The sequence below is a fragment of the Panthera onca genome, chromosome D2 (genome assembly GCF_046562875.1).
Source record: "Panthera onca isolate mPanOnc1 chromosome D2, mPanOnc1 haplotype 2, whole genome shotgun sequence".
Taxonomy (NCBI): Eukaryota; Metazoa; Chordata; class Mammalia; order Carnivora; family Felidae; genus Panthera; species Panthera onca.
In genome coordinates, this window is record NC_138349.1 from 41,186,198 (window position 1) to 41,202,750 (window position 16,553).

The 16,553-nt window shown below is 42.3% G+C and overlaps 1 protein-coding gene across 7 annotated transcripts in view; it reads right to left on the reverse strand.

Moving 5' to 3' along the window:
• WDFY4 (WDFY family member 4) overlaps positions 1-16,553 on the reverse strand; it is a 302,324-nt gene that overhangs the window by 233,261 nt on the left and 52,510 nt on the right. For all 7 annotated transcript variants that reach the window (XM_078434513.2, XM_078434514.2, XM_078434511.2 and 4 more), the window contains one exon: positions 13,925-14,505. In XM_078434513.2, the coding sequence (XP_078290639.1) occupies positions 13,925-14,505 (581 nt within the window). The remainder of the gene's footprint in view (positions 1-13,924; positions 14,506-16,553) is intronic.

Genomic DNA, 16,553 nt, shown 5'->3' on the forward strand with positions numbered 1-16,553 from the left:
ACTGGACAGCAACATGCAAAAGAATGAAACTAGACTACTTACACCATTCACAAAAATAAACTCTAAATGGATGAAGGACCTGAATGTGAGACAGGAAACCACCAAAACCCTAGAGGAGAAAGCAGGAAAAAACCTCTTTGACCTCAGCCGCAGCAATTTCTTACTCGACACATCTCCAAAGGCAAGGTAATTAAAAGCAAAAATGAACTATTGGGACCTCATCAAGATAAAAATTCCTGCACTGCAAAGGAAACATTCAACAAAACTAAAAGGCAACCGGCACATTGGGAAAAGATATTTGCAAATGACGTATCGGATAAAGGGCTAGTATCCAAAATCTATAAGGAACTTACCAAACTCCACACCTGAAAAACAAATAATCCAGTGAAGAAATGGGCAGAAGACACGAATAGACACTTTTCCAAAGAAGACATCCAGATGGCCAATAGGCTCATGAAAAGATACTCAACGTCACTCCTCATCAGGGAAATACAAATCAAAGCCACACTGAGATACCACCTCGCATCGGTCAGTGTGGCTAAAATGAACAAATCAGGAAACTACAGATGCTAGCGAGGATGTGGAGAAACAGGAACCCTCTAGCACTGTTGGTGGGAATGCAAACTGGTGCAGCCACTCTGGAAAACAGTGTGGAGGTTCCTCAAAAAGTTAAAAATAGAACTACCCTACAACCCAGCAATAACATTACTAGGAATTTACCCAAGGGATACAGGAGTACTGATGCACAGGGGCATGTGTACCCCAATGTTTATAGCAGCACTCTCAACAATAGCCAAATGATGGAAAGAGCCTAAATGTCCATCAACTGATGAGTGGATAAAGAAGATGTGATTTATATACACAATGGAATACTACTTGGCAATGAGAAAAAATGAAATCATGCCATTTGCCACAACGTGAATGGAACTGGAAGGTATTATGCTGAGTGAAATAAGTCAGTCAGAGAAAGACAGATAACATATGTTTTCACTCATATGTGAATCTTGAGAAGTTTAACAGAAGACCGTGGTGGAAGAGACGGGGAAAAAATAGTTACTAACAGAGAGGGATGGGGGCAAACCACAAGAGACTCTTAAGTACAGAGAACATACTGGGCGTGGATGGGGAGGGGGGGAGAGGGGAAAAGAGGTGATGGGCATTGAAGAGGGCACTTGTTGGGATGAGCACTGGGTGTTGTATGTGAGCCTATTTGACAATAAATTCTATTCATAAAATAAAAATTAATAAAGTGTGCTGGTTCTGTATGCTAGTTACCACAGAATTTATTAAGAAAGAAGGAAGGAATGAAGGAAGGAAGGAAGGAAGGAAGGAAGGAAGGAAGGGATCATAGACTTATATAAAAGGAAAAACATAGTATGTCTGTGGATTGGAAGATCTAATATATTTGTCTCAATTCTCTCCAAATTCATCTTAGATTTAATGTAATTCCAATCAAGATCCCAACAGTTTTGTAGATATAGGCAGGCTGATCATTATATTTACATATACTAGTATAGCCAGAAGCAAAGGAACTAAAATAATTGAAGCAATTTTGAAAAGGAAGAATACATTTGGAGAACTCACATTAGCTGGTGTTATGACTTATTACACAGCTACAGTGATCAAGACAGTATTAGTGAAGGGCTAGACACACAGATCAATGGAACAGAATAGAGTCCAGAAAAAGACTTACATAAATACGGCCAATTCATTTTTCACAAAGGTACAAAGATAATTCAATGGAAATGGATAATATTTTCAACAAATGGCACAGGAGGAATTAGATATCCAAATGCAAACAAAAATAGTAAATCTCAAATTAAACTTCACACCGTGCAGTAAAAGAAACTCAAAATGGATCATAAACCTATAAAACTTTTAAAAGAAAACATAGTAGAAAATCTTTGTGGCCTTGAGTTTGGCAAAGATTTCTTAGATATAATACCAAAATCCTAATAAAATAAAAACATGAATAAATTGTGCTGCATAAAAATAAAAGATTTTCAATCTGTAAAAGTCACTTTAACAATGAAAAGACAAGCTACAGACTGGGAGAAAATCCTTGCAGCCATACAATGGAGTACTACTCAGCAATCAAAATGCATGAACAATTCACACAACAAATTGGATGGACATCAGAGGCCTTATGCTGAACGCAAAAGACTAGCCTCCAAAGAGTACACATTGTATACCCACATTTATATGGTTTAATGGAAAAGACAAGACTATAGGGATACATCAGTGGTTACCAGGGGTTAGGGGTTCACTATCAAGGAGCAACATTCAGGAACTATTTGAGGTGATGGGACTGTTCTGTATCCCAATTGTGGTGGTGGTCACATGGCTCTAAATTAAGTGAATTAAAACCCATAGAAGTTCGCAGAAAAAAAAAAAAGGGACTTTTACTATATGTAAATTCAAAACTTAATAAGAAAAATAAAAACAAATGCACGAAAACCCACAAATCTAATCCCAAATTACAAACACCTGATTTTCTTTTTTTTAATTTTTTTAAATATTTATTTATGTTTGAGAGAGAGAGAGAGACAGATAGCACTCGAGTGGGGGAGGTGCAGAGAGAGAGGGAGACACAGACCCTGAAGCAGGCTCCAGGCTCTGAGCTGTTAGCACAGAGCCCGACATGGGGCTCGAACCCACGAACCGTGAGATCATGACCTGAGCTGAAGTCATATGCTTAACTGACTGGGCCACCCAGGCGCCCCACAAACACCTGATTTTCAAACATTTTGGCCAGAGCGCTACTCTCATAACCTGCGGCCACATCGTCCTTGGCACCATCAGCCTAAAAAGAATGGCTAAGTTGCCAGGAGTACATCTTGCCTTGGTGTTAATTTATTCAGTTCAATGGAACAAATATTTATTGACCTAACTATTTACCAGGCACTATTCAAGCACTCTGGATACATCTATAAATAAACTAAAGCCCACACCCGGGTGTGAGGGGAGTAGTGTAGATAATAAAGATAAACATAATAAATATGTAAATTATAAATAATAAAAGTTATTATTATTATACAATACATACTACATTATTACAATTGAGTATAATATGTTAATATATTAGCATGAATAAGTAAATTATACATTATGAAGGAAGATAAGTGCCATTGAGAGAAAACATGAAGAGTGCTAGGGTGGAGGAAGGAAGCAATTTGCAATTTTAATTTGGGTGGCAGAGCTGGCCTCCTTGAGAAGGTGACAACTGGGCAGACTTGAAAGATGGGATGCAGATATCCTGAGCAAAAGTGTTTCAAGCAAAGGGAACAGCCAGCAAAAACCCTTAAGATGGGAGTATGTCCGGTATGTTCAGGGAACAGCAAGGAAGCCTATATTATTACCTTGATACCAAAGCTACACAAAGAAACAAACAAACAAAAAACTACAGACAAAATCCCTAATGAATATACATGGAAAAACCGCCAACAACATACTAGCAAACCAGCTCCAACAGCATATTTAAAGGATTGTACACTATGATCAAGTGAAGATTATCCCAGGAATGAAGACTATGAGTGATTCAATATGAGAAAATCAATCAATGTAACACACCACATTAGCAGACAAAGGGGAAGAAAAACAAATGATTGCCTCAGTTGATGTAGAAAAGCATTTGACAATATCCAACACCCTTTCATGATAAAAAACACTCAGAAAACCAAGAATCAATAAAGACTTCCTCAACATGATAAAGGGCATTTATGAAAAGCCTGCAGCTAACATACTCAGTGGTAAAAGCTGGTCCTCAAATTCATATGAAATTGCAAGGAACTCTAAATAGCCACAACGATATTTAAAAAGAACAAAGTTGCACTGCTCACACGTCCTGAGTTCAAAACTTACCATAATGCTACAGTAATCAAAACAGTGTGGTACAGGCTTGACATATAGTCCAGTGGAATAAGATTGAGTCTTCAACAAGGATGCTAGGACCATTCAATGGAGACAAGAATAGAATCTTCAACACATGGTCCTGAGAGAAACGGATAGCCACATGCAAAAGAATGAAGATGAACTCTGGCCTCACATCATATAATGGATCAATGACCTAAACACAAGAGCCAAAATTATAAAACTTTTAGGGGAAAACACAGAGGTAAATCTTCATATCTTTGGTTTTGGCAATGGATTCTTACATGTAACACCAGAATCATAAGCAACAAAAGAAAAAAGAGATCACATAGATGTCATCAAAACTAAAAGCTTTTGTGCATCAGAGAACATTATGAAGAGAGCAATCTACAGAATGGGAGAGAATATTTGCAAGTCATAAAACTGATAAGGGTCTATTATCCATAATATACAAAGAACTTATACAACTAAACAACAAAAAGAGAAACAATCCAATTTCAAAATGAGCAAAGGACTTGAACAGGTATTTCTCCAAAGAAAATTTACAAATGGCCAGCAAGCACAGGAAGATGTTCATCATTTAGCCAACAGAGAAGTGCAAATCAAAACCACAGTGAGCCACTTACTCCCCACTCACGAGGATGGCTGTCAATTTTTTTAATGGAAGATAAGTACCGGTAAACACCTGGAGAAATTGGAAACTTCATAGATTTCTGGTTAGAATTTATAAATTTTGTTCAGCTACCATGGAAGACTGTTTGGTGGTTCCTCAAAAAATTAAACCTAGAATTATCCTTTGATCCAGCAATTCCACTCCTATGTATTTACACAAAACGACGACAAAGACTCAAATAAATATATGTCTGTGTATGTTCACAGCAGCACTATTTATAATAGCTAAAAGGTGAAAACAAGCCAAATGTCCATCAGCAGATGAATGGAAAAACAAATTGTGGTGTATACATACAGTGGGATGATATTCACCCATAATAAAGTAATAAAGTACAGATATATGTTACAACGGGGATGAACCTTGAAAACATGTTAAGTGAAGGAAGCCAGACAGAAGAGGCTACCTGTTGTGTGATTCTATTTATATGAAATATCCAAATTAGTAAATCCAAAGAGACAGAAAACCTGGCTGTGGCACAGTGGGTGGCTGAAGGAATGGGAGCGTATACAGGGTTTTCCTTTTAGAGGAATGAAAATATTTTGGAACTAGATAGAGGTAGTGTTTGCACATCATGAATATTCTAAATGCCACTGAGTTGTCTGCTTTAAAATTGTTGTTTTGGGGCACCTGGGTGGTTCAGTCAGTTAAGCACCTGACTCTCGATCTTGGCTCAGGTCATGATCTCACAGTTCATGAGTTCAAAACCCCCATCAGGCTTCACACTGATGGCGAGCAGTGTGCTTGGGATTCTGTCTCTCCTTCCCTCTGTGCCTCCCCTGCTTGTGCATTCTCTCCCCCTCCCTCTCTCAAAATAAATAAATAAACTTAAAAAATATATAAAATAAAATTATGAATTTCATGTTATGTGAATTTACCTTAATAAAAAAAGTTAGATGTTTAACAAATGTTTTTAAGGAAAAGATGCCTAGCACCTGGGGAAGATGTTCTTGAAGTATAATGTGCTTAAAAATAATAAGAAGAGATTTTTTAAAAATTCCTACGCTCCCAACCCAGTGACTGTGATCCAGGAAATCTGGTTGATGAGACTGTATCTTAGCATGTTCACAACTGATTCTGATGAGGGAAGCTAGGCTATAGGGGCCACACTATGAGAAGCATTGCTCTGAGGTATGGATCCCAAGAGCAGGAATGGGAAGTGGGGTTTTGAATCCCAGGGAGGGCAGACACTGGTACCCCGTGGTGTTCCGGGATGGCTTGTATCTTACAAAAGACGTGTGCATTTAACTGAAAGTTATAATCCAAGAATACATGATTATCCGTATCTCTCAAAGCCCAGAGGCGAAGACAGGGAAAGAGGGATGTTTGGTCAAATTTTACAAAGAATGATGTCATTTCAGTTGAAAAACCCTAGAGGCCTTTGGGGGGATCTGAACCAGTGAGGACGCTCCACATCACACAGTGCCCAAGCTTGGCTATCCCCATTCCCCCCCACCCCCAACCCTGAGACCGCAGTCCACACCATAGGAGATGGTGCTCAGATCCGGGTATTTTTCCTGCTTAGTTGTGGAAGTCAGACTACCCCTCGTCTGGACTATATCCAGATTCTCGGGGCGGGGTTAAGTTACTCTGTCTCTTCTTACTACAGCTGGTGGATTCCTGAGCGATTAATTAGAAAATTAAAAGTAATACGATCTCGTTGTGGCAGTCCGCACAGGCCACTCCAGACAGCCACCACCTTCTCCCAAACCAGATCTTCACCAGGGCTTCCCTGTCAGGACCTGGGCCAGCCCCTCCTCCTGCACGCTCATGATTGGTTACCAAGGCCTTGACATTATGTCCTACAGAGGTCTCAGAAGGTTCTCCTGCCAGCAGCCTGCTGTCTGGGCTCCAGCCATCGCCATCCATGAGGGGAGAGACCCACATCTCCTGTGTTCCTGCCCCTCCGTTTTCTCATTTCTACCCAACTCTCTGCCCCCTGCCCCCGACCACACACACACACACACACACACACACACACACACACCAGAGTAGCCTCTGCAACATGCCTGCCTGCTCCCACAGAATAATACCCCCCTCATGACTGCCCTCGTGCCAGTCATGCCCGGACCCCCTTCCAAGCTAAGGTCGCAGGACTCCACTCGAGTGTGTGGCTCCAAGTCTCTGCAGTCCCTGCCAAGGCCTGGAGCTTTCCTCACTCACCATGGCTGATTTTGGGTCTCTCCGTCAGGCCTTGGAATGCCCTCTCCAACCCCTCCCGGTCCAGGCACCTGTCTCTCTCATCACAGCTTAGCTCAGAGATCCTTTCATCCAGGAAGGCCCTACGGAGCCCCCCTCTCCCAGACTGTGTTAGGTGCACTGCTCCGTTTCCCCCTTAATTTCTGGGGCTGTCCCTGTATAACACCAACCACACAGGTGTAATGATCCCCTCACACTTCTGATTCTCCCACATGCAGTTGTAGGGCTGGGGCAGGCATCATTTGCCCCCTTCCCCCAAGTCCTCATCAGTGCCTGGCCCCATGCTGGCACTCCTTGAGCGCTTACTGAAATTCTGGACTCAAGTTCTCTGGACTAGATGGTCTACCACGAAGGGAGCCAGAGAGGGGTAGACAGGAGCAGCCTTCCAAAGGAGCCACAAGACCCCGGCCCCCGGGACAGTGTTAGGGACACACTTGGGCAGCCATCCTGTGGCAGGGGGAAGACCGACTCTGCACCAGGCTGCATGGCAGCCTTAACAGTCTGAGCCCTCCCAATACCAAAAGCCACCACAAGAAACAGGAGTCCTCCCTTGGGGGGGTGGGGGAGGGTCAAAAACCACAAAGAGGACCAAACCCCGAATATGCTGCTTTTTTCCTATGCATACCGACTTATGATCAAGTTTAATTTATAAATTAGGCTCAGCAAGAGGTTAATAGCACCTAAAAGCAAATAGAAAAATTATTAACAATATGCCATGATGAAAGTTATGTGAATGTGGGCTCTCTCAAAATAGCTTCTTGTACAGTGCTCCCCCTGCTTGTGGGGATGTGAGACAGTAAAATACCCAGAGGTGAGAAGAAGGAACGTGAAGGATGCAGGCATGTGACTCTGCCTTAGGCTACTATCGGCCTTCTGAGGAATGGTCAGGAGGAGGGTCACCTGCTTCCAGACCATGGCTGGCTGCCAGAAATGAAACAGTGGAAATCGAAACCTCAGACAGGGGTCGCGGTGGACCCCCCGCCGTTTAAGAGAAAGCTCCCTGCGAAGCCACAGCTCCATAGGAGGAAGGTCAGGCTTTTTTGGGTGGGTGCCTCCTGCCCAGCTGGGTTCTCACACCTGAGATGTACAACCAACACACATGTCTGCACGCACACACACACACACACCATGCACACACACTCTCAATCCACAGCCATTCAGAGGAGCATGGAAAAGCAAACCCAGCCTGAATGGCAGATGTGACAGAGCCAGAGGCCCTCGGGAGGCGACCGCTCAGGGGAGTCACCAGGGAAAGAGCCAAACCACTCTCCATGACCACCTAAGACCCAGATCCAAGACTGCCCGCAGGCATTGATGTTTGGAAGGTGAGATGCTGATGTCAAGGAGGTCTGACGGGGGACCGGCAGCAGAGGGACACCCTCCAAAACACCTCCATCCCAGGGCCTCCAGCCTCAGAGAGAGCCGCAAAAAGTCAGGCCTTAATGCAGCCTGGCCTACAGAACTTCTGATTCCAGCAAACCCTAGACTACTCTAGAGGTTTGGGCATATAGCAGTGTTTGAGCTACTGTGAAAAAGGCAAAGCGTTCACGTAATTTAATTTTACAGTTTGCCAGACACCCTCGCTGGGTCTTTTGAATTGACAGCTTATCACATATGCATCCAGAAAGTAAAATCTTGCTGGGTTTTGAACCTCGCGATATTTACTAATTACGAGATCCTATCCCAGATGAACAGCAGCAGAGGAGGACAAAGGACTGTTGAGGGCTCTGGTCTGCGGAACGTCCACTGCAGCCTTATCTTTGCCTAGTGCACACTTTCCTGCCGAAACACGTCCCCTTATCGGCGTGCATTCCTGCCACAACTTAAGTTCAAATTACAAGTCATTGAGATGGTTCCTTTTGTCGACATAATGAACGAAAGTCAGCCTGTGAGGCCCCGCAGGAGCTACAAGAGGTCAAATGCTAAGGCAGGAAGCAAACCCTCTGACAGCCAACAGAGCTGGCTGCTTTTGAAGTGCTCCTGCTTTTGAAGAGGCACGTCTCTGGTCCCAGTTGTAGAGAGTGGCCCTTCTAGACCACAAAGCCCGTCCCTCCACAGCTCTGCCCAAAGGCTTCCATGGCTTCCCATCACCCCTGCAAGATAAGACGAAAATGGCCTAATGCGGTGAGCAGGCAAGGCCCACCATGGCCTGACCCACTCTTCTCTCCGTCTTCATCTCCAGACCCTCACTGTGGATCAGCTGGCCAAGAAGGAGGTCATCCATCTCAGGTAACAGGATCTAGTAAATACCAGAGAAGGTCAGCATATGGTGTGGGATGCAGTGTGTGGGTGTCCTGTGTGGGGTGTATGTGTGTGTGTGTGTATGAGTGTGAGGGATGTGGTGTGTGGGTGTCCTGTGTGGAATGCGTGTGTAAGCGGTGTGGATGTGTGGTGTATGTGTGATGTGGTGTGGGGGGGGGGGGGCGGATGTATGTTTCCTAGAGATCATACACTCTATGTTTTAGACATCACATATGTATTTGGGCAATTCCCTAATATATAACTTCCGTTTTATGAACAACATTCCTCAAATCATAGTTGTTACATGGATTAAACCAACTAATGCTTGTGGAGAACTGGGCACAGCATCTGGTGCACAAGTGCTCAATGAACAGCAGCTGTGATCACTATCCTCTCCAATCCTCACCTCACAACAGCCCTCAGAGCAGATACTCTCATTATCTCTGCCTTCAAATCAGGAAATCAAAGCTCAGAGACATAAAACAACAGGCCCAAGGAACATGGCCACTAAGACGTAGAGAACTCTGCCTGAGTCAAAAGCCCGCAGCCTCTGCCCCTTCTCCCTGGAGAGCAGGGCCCACGTTGCACAGGCGGGACTGAGCCAAGTCACCTGCTGAGTGTTCGTGGTGGGCTGGGATGAACACCCTGTCCCCATTCCCAGCCCACTGACCTGGCTTCACCTCACAGATTCTCTCATGACAGACTGGGGTTTCACTGCTTCTCAAACCATCAAGGAATGTCAAGGGTGATGTATTTCTTTCAATGAGGAAAAAAATTGCTCTATTTATGAAATCTGACCCTTACACATTTAAAAATTACTCATCATGAACCCAAGATGACATCTGACACAAGGATTCATCTAGAAAGAATTTGGGCCGATGCCGTCTATAGGGTAGAGACCAAACTTTAAACTGTAGGCTATTGTGTCAGAACATGTGGAAAATCATCACCATGATTATGGGAGTTTCCAGAAGAAGCAGGAAGAACACACACACATATACACATACACAGGTCTTGCAAGTGGACCTGGGATCAGAATCTGGCTCTATCATTTCCTTACTAAATGTGTGACTTTGGCCATGTTATGTATCCTTTCTTAGCCTTCGTTTCTTTATTGGTAAAGTTCTAGGACTGAGAGGGAATTAAATGAAAATAAGTGTTTAGTGCTTAGCTCCCAGAGACATCAAAAAATGACTACTACTTGTCATCAATACCACCGTCTGGTGCTGACAACTATTTCCCTGCCCTCTAAGAGCTGGAAGAATAGGGTTCAACACTGACATTCCAAGTTGACCTGCAGGCCATCCAGGTGGCCAGGGTAGAGGCCTCCTTGGGGACACCCTCCCCCAGAATAGAAAGATCAGAGAGCCTCAGAAAGGGAATTCTCCCCAAGACAAAACAAGAAGAGAAGGGCCTCGGGGTCCTGAGTGTCTCAGTTGGTTAAGCATCTGACTTTAGTTCAGGTCATGATCTCACGGCTCATGAGTTTGAGCCCCACATCGTGCTCTGTGCTGATGGCTCAGAGCCCGGAGCCTGCTTTGGATATTGTGTCTTCTTCTCTCTCTCTGCCCTTCCCCTGCTCACACTCTGTCTCTCTCTCTCTCTCTCTCTCTGTCTCAAAAATAAAGAAACATTAAAATTTAATTAATTAATTAAAAATTTAAAAAAATAAAAAAGAGCTCATAGATACAGAGAATAGATTGGTGGTTGCCAGAACCAGGGAACGGGGGTGGACAAAATAAATGAAGGGAGTCAAAGGTACAAATTTACAGTTTTAAAAGAAATACGTCATAGGAATATAAGGTACAGCATGGTGACTATAGTTAATAACACTATATTGCATATTTGAAAATGGCACAGAGAACAAGTCTTAAAAGCTTTTATCACAAGAAAAAAATTGTAACTAGTGTGGTAATGGGTGTTATTAACTAGACTTATGTGGTGATCATTTTGCAATATATACAAGTATCAAATCACTATGTTTTATACTAAAAGTAATATAATGTCATATAGTCAACTATACCTCAGTAAAAAAAAAAAAATACATGAATAAATGCCTTATTTGATGGATTAACTAAAGTTAGATTTATGTTAGATTGATGGACTGCATAAAATTAATATTGGGCAACAGTAATATATACATAAGAAATGTAAGTATACATTTAAGAGTTATATTAAGTGTTTACATATTACATATGTAACACATATTTACTGGAAATAGGATAAAGATAACAGCATAGTAAACACTAAATAGTTAAACATTATGAGGATGCTATTAAATTATTTTAGGGTAACCACTAAAAGGCTAATAGAGAGTGTAAGATCCCCAGTAGATGGGAAAAATTAAATAAAAAAATGAAAATTCTAATAATTCAAAAGAAAACAAGAAAAAGATCAAAAGAAAAAGTGGGACAAATAGAAAATACAAAATAACAAAGTAGAAATAATTTCAAACATGTTAATAATTATAAAAATATAAACAGAGCACATGCTTCAGTAACCAAAAAGTATCTGGGTTAAATGACAAAATAAAGCAAAAACAAAAATAGCTCTCTACAAAAAGCACACCTAAAACATCAGGACACAGAAACCTTAAAACGAAGGAATTTTTTTTTTAAAAATTCTGGGCACACACTAGCCAAAAGAAAGCTGATATAGCCTTATTAGTATTAGAAAAAGTTGTTCTTATGACAAAATGTACTATTGGAGATAAAGAAGGCCACCATATGAGGTAAAAAATTTGATTCCACGAGATGATATCAAAATTGTAAATATGTGAGATTCAAATAGCCTCAGATATATGTAAGGTAAAAATTAACAGAAATTAACAAATCTATGAATATAATGAAAAATATTTCACATATCTTAGCAACTGATATGTCAAACAGATTAAATGATCTGAAAATCTGAAGAAGACCCTTGACCAGTTTGATCTAAAGGACATAAATAGAACATTGACTCTAACAACTGGAAAATATTCATTCTTTTCAAGCACACATGGAACAGTTAGGAAGATTTATCACACTGGAGGCCTCAAAGTCAAGCTCAACTACTTTTAAAGAATTACCATCAAACAGTCCACCATCTCTCATGATGATAAAATTAGAAATTAGCAAGGAAAGAAAATGACCAAAAACACTCTGTAACTTTGGAAATCCACAAGTCAAACAAGATTCAAGAAGGAAACTCTAAGTCACAAAGGAAATGGAAACATTTAGGACTAAATAACATTGAAAGTGCAACATAAGGAAACTTGCACCTTACAGCTAAAGTAAAGGACAGAGACATTTGCACTTTGCATTTAAAAAGAGGACTGAAAATCGGTCTCCTAATCAATTAAATTAAGAGGAATACCAGAATAAACCAAAGCAAAGAAGACATGATAAGAATGAACAAATGAAGACAGAAATAGAAAATTTACGCATGAGAGATGGGAAAAGCTGAAAGTTGCTTCATGGGACACACAAATAAATAAACCCCCTGTCAAGAATGTTGCGGGGGGGGGGGGGGGGTGGAGGGGAAAGAAAAGACACAAACAATCCTGTCAGGAACCAAAAGTTAAAAAAGGATATTAAGAACAGTCCTATGTCAGTAAATTGAAACTTAGATGGAATGGGAAAATGAACTTTAAAAATGGCTAAGAATGATTCAAGAAGAAATCTGAATTTATCCTCACAAAAATAAATCTTAACAAGAAAACATCAGGCTTATGAGGGTTTTACTGGCAGACTCTATCACAAAGCTAAGAAATAGAAATAGTAACCTATGTTACTATTACTTCCAGAGAATAGAAGAGTCAACACTGACCAACTCGCGTTATGAGGTTACCGCAAACTTTATAAAAACAGTCAAGAAAAGAGCATGGAAGGAAAAGCTTTTTCAGGAGCAAAAGTCCCAATAAAAAATCAGCAAATCAAAGCCAGCAATAAATGTATCATGAGCAAGTCGGTATCTGCATGAATGCAAGATTAGGAAACCAATTAATTTAGCATGTTAGCTGATGAAACGAGAACAATCATATGATTATCTCCGTAGAGATCTGGCATCCTTCCCCCTCACCACCAGCCCTCCACACTGAAATCTGACCGATCCAACATATTTGGATTAAAATGTGCAGTGTCTTTCAGAAGGGTGTCCCGTGGCAGTCAATGTAAGATGGCTTGGAGAGGTGGTAGGCAGGAGAGTTTCTTGCAATATTAATTTACGGTTTGTCCTTGCTCCCTGGGGAGAACACAAAAGATAACCAACTACTGCTGTTGTGCTCTTTCATTTGTTTTCCCTGCCCCCCTAAGGAAGGAGGGGTGTTCTTTGCTCTTCCTTGCTTTAGTGGAAGTCTGTCTTACAGGAATGAAAGTCTGGAGTCATGGAGGAGATGGGCCTGTGAAGTAAGAGTCTTTGTTACAGGAAGTGGAAGCAATGTGAAAGACCAGGAAGAACCAGGGATGGGGAAGGACACCGTGGTCATCCTGTAAGTCAAAGGACCTCCTCCCACACCCTGGCAGTGCAGGGGCAAGGGTGAGGGCAGCGGGTAAGATAAGGCCCCCCAAAGGCTGCCCAGCACACCATGGAGGCCAGGCACAGGCACCAAGGCTCTCAGGAGCAGCAGCAAGGATGCCGAAGCAGAAAGTGAGATTATCAGCAGAGTTCTGCCCTCCGTTTCCAAGATCTGGTAAGCCCCCTGGTTCTTGTGCAACTCAAAAGCATCCTCCAACCATCTGTTGATTGACTCAGATTGGTTTTCTGCCTGCTCCCAAAGGCAGAGGAGACTGTAGCCAAAGTTGAGTTTAAAAAAAAAAAAAAAAAAAAAAAGTCACGTGACGTTTTTGCACACCTAGTTTGCAGTCAAGGCTTCCTACCCACCACCCACGCACAGGATATTTGGGAGGGAAATGGGAGACAGATACACTGATGACCCGATTACGGAAGTGGGCAGCAAAGCTCTACCTCTCCTCCAGGTCTGGCCACAGCTTGAAGTTGCCTTGGGGGTCACTGCCGGCGTCTTCCTTCTGGGCATGCGGAGCTGGGTCTTGCCCAGCCCTCGGGGGCTCCTTCAGGTCTCTGCGCAGGTGGAGGGTGCCACTGGCCATGCTGTCCAGAAAGCTGAGGATCTGGAGGCAGCTCTGTATCTTGGGTGGGAATGGGCTGGCAGAGGCAAAGGCCGCACTCAGCAAGTCAGCAAATGGCCTGGCCTTTGTGTCTGCCTCTGAGTGCAGAGGGGCTCCCTCTTCCTCCTGCGCCCCGAAACATCCCAGCAAACAGAGGTCCTCGGCCAGCTTCTCAAAAAGCCCATTCTTCTTGAAGAAGTCGCTGTTGACAGGGTCCAGGTGCAATGCCGCAGACAAGGCACAGAGGGTGTGCAGGACCAGGTCCAGGGTCTGGCTGGGGGACACCATCCCCCACGCCTGCAGCGGGGGCTCCTGGAGAGACCCCTCCAGGTCAGAGAGCAGGGACAGGAGTCCATTGAACCCACTGGACACTCTGAAAGCAGCACGGCCTTTGGGGGTGTCCAGGATCCTGAGTAGAGACTGAAACACCAACAGGATAAAAATGAGACAGGAGACAACTTGTTAACGCAGAGCCCTGATACGTCCCTGCCAAAGCACTGCACCTGCTCTCACCTGTTCGAGTGGTAGGAAATGCAAGCTACCTGAGGGTGATCCTGAAACAGGGGGAGGTCTATATTGTTCCTCCTCATTTTAGTTGCCCCTCAGTGCCTGCTTTCAAATGGCGGCTGCTAAAGCCTATGCTGATGTATAAGGTTGGTTTACTGTCCTGGATCTTAACTTCAATGCATCTCCCTCCAGAAAGCTCTCTTTGACCCCTGCCTTATTCTTACCCCAGGCCGAGAGCTCACATAGCCCCCTCTCATTTGTTGAACCCAGTTCTCTTCACACTTTACTGAAGTGACTTGAAAACTGTCTCAGCCCTCCACTAGATTGAAGCTCCGTGAAATCAGGCAACTCACTGCTGTGGACTGTAGCCCGCACTTAATAAATATTTGCTGAATGAGTGGAATGAACCATCTCTTATGTTGCAAAGGAGACCCACAATGCAATCTCTATAAAGTAGTTTATTATTTATCTCCCTCTCTGTGCAAACGTAAGTACCTCTATTAAGTGAAGAAAGAGAATAAAATGAGTCTACTTAAAATCTGGTGTGCAAATATGAAGGAATCAAGGTAGAGAAGAGAAGCATTTCATGGAAGGAAACATAAGTATAGTAAATAGAATAGACCATGTGTGGAGTTCAGGCTATGCGTAACATACATTGTAGAATCGAACTTCTCCAGATCACTGAGATTTTACTGGACACATTTTTACTTCCTTCTACCATCAAACATTTATTGAACCCTTACAGTGTGCCCTTCATTGAGTGCAGTGGTGGTGCACACTAGGTAGTTAACAAATGTTTCGAAGGGAAGGAAGGAAAGGAGGATGAAAGGAAGGGAAGGAGGGAGAAAAGACTGTATTCAAGTAATTCTCATTCTGTGCTAAAGCTTCACACCTGAAAGTGAAGAATGTATGGATGATTTTAGATAAATATTAAAAGCCTCTAGCTTTTGGTGTTTTCATATTTATTATTCACGGAAGTTGCTTAGGACTTCATCTAAGACCATCTTGCACGTGCTTCCAAGAGACTGGCCAATACTTGTGGTATCATCAGCAGATTTTGGAGGAAGGTATAAATCGTTTTATCCTCTAATGCCCTAGCGGCACAAGAAAGGGGATTTTCTGGGCAGGCACAATTTCAAGCCAATTCCAAGATGCTTGAGACAAGGTTCAAAGAAAAAAGTGAAAGGCAACTCCCAATTTAGTGTGTGTGTTGGGGGCTGATTCTGTGTCTTAAATGCCTGGTCTAGGGTGACAACATAGAGCATGATATGTGAAAGTTAATGAACAAAGAGAAAACTGGTAGGTGAGGAAAATAAAAGGAGGGAAGGGACTAAATCTTCAAACTCTCATGGAGAGAAAGTCAAACAAAAACTTGGTAAAGTTTTAAGTAACCATTAAATACGAATTTCATGCACTTTGGGGGAAGAAAGTTAATTTTCCAGCTCTATCTTTAAAATGCTGGTAATCTTAATCCAACGCCATTGATGTGAAACAATATAACATGTATCCCTAACACCCAAATTTTCTTCTCTAATATTGTTATATTACTATATTACTATATTATATAGTATATATTACTATATATACTATATATACTGCGCCCCGAAACATCCCAGCAAACAGAGGTCCTCGGCCAGCTTCTCAAAAAGCCCATTCTTCTTGAAGAAGATACATGTTATATTGTTTCATATATACTATATTAGGAAGTATATATTACTATATTACTATATTACCATATACTATATTACTATATTATATATATATGGAGAGCAGCCTGAGATGCTCAGTGGGCAGTCAACCCCATTTTGGGAGCAGGAGAACGCAAAATGAGCCAGAACTACCTGAATGCACATGGCCAAGGACTCTTTCAAAGAGGAAGACAAAGGAGATGCTTAAAGTCCTCCACTGTCACATCTATGACATTACAAGATAGTAAAAAAAATATATAAATAAAAATAAAG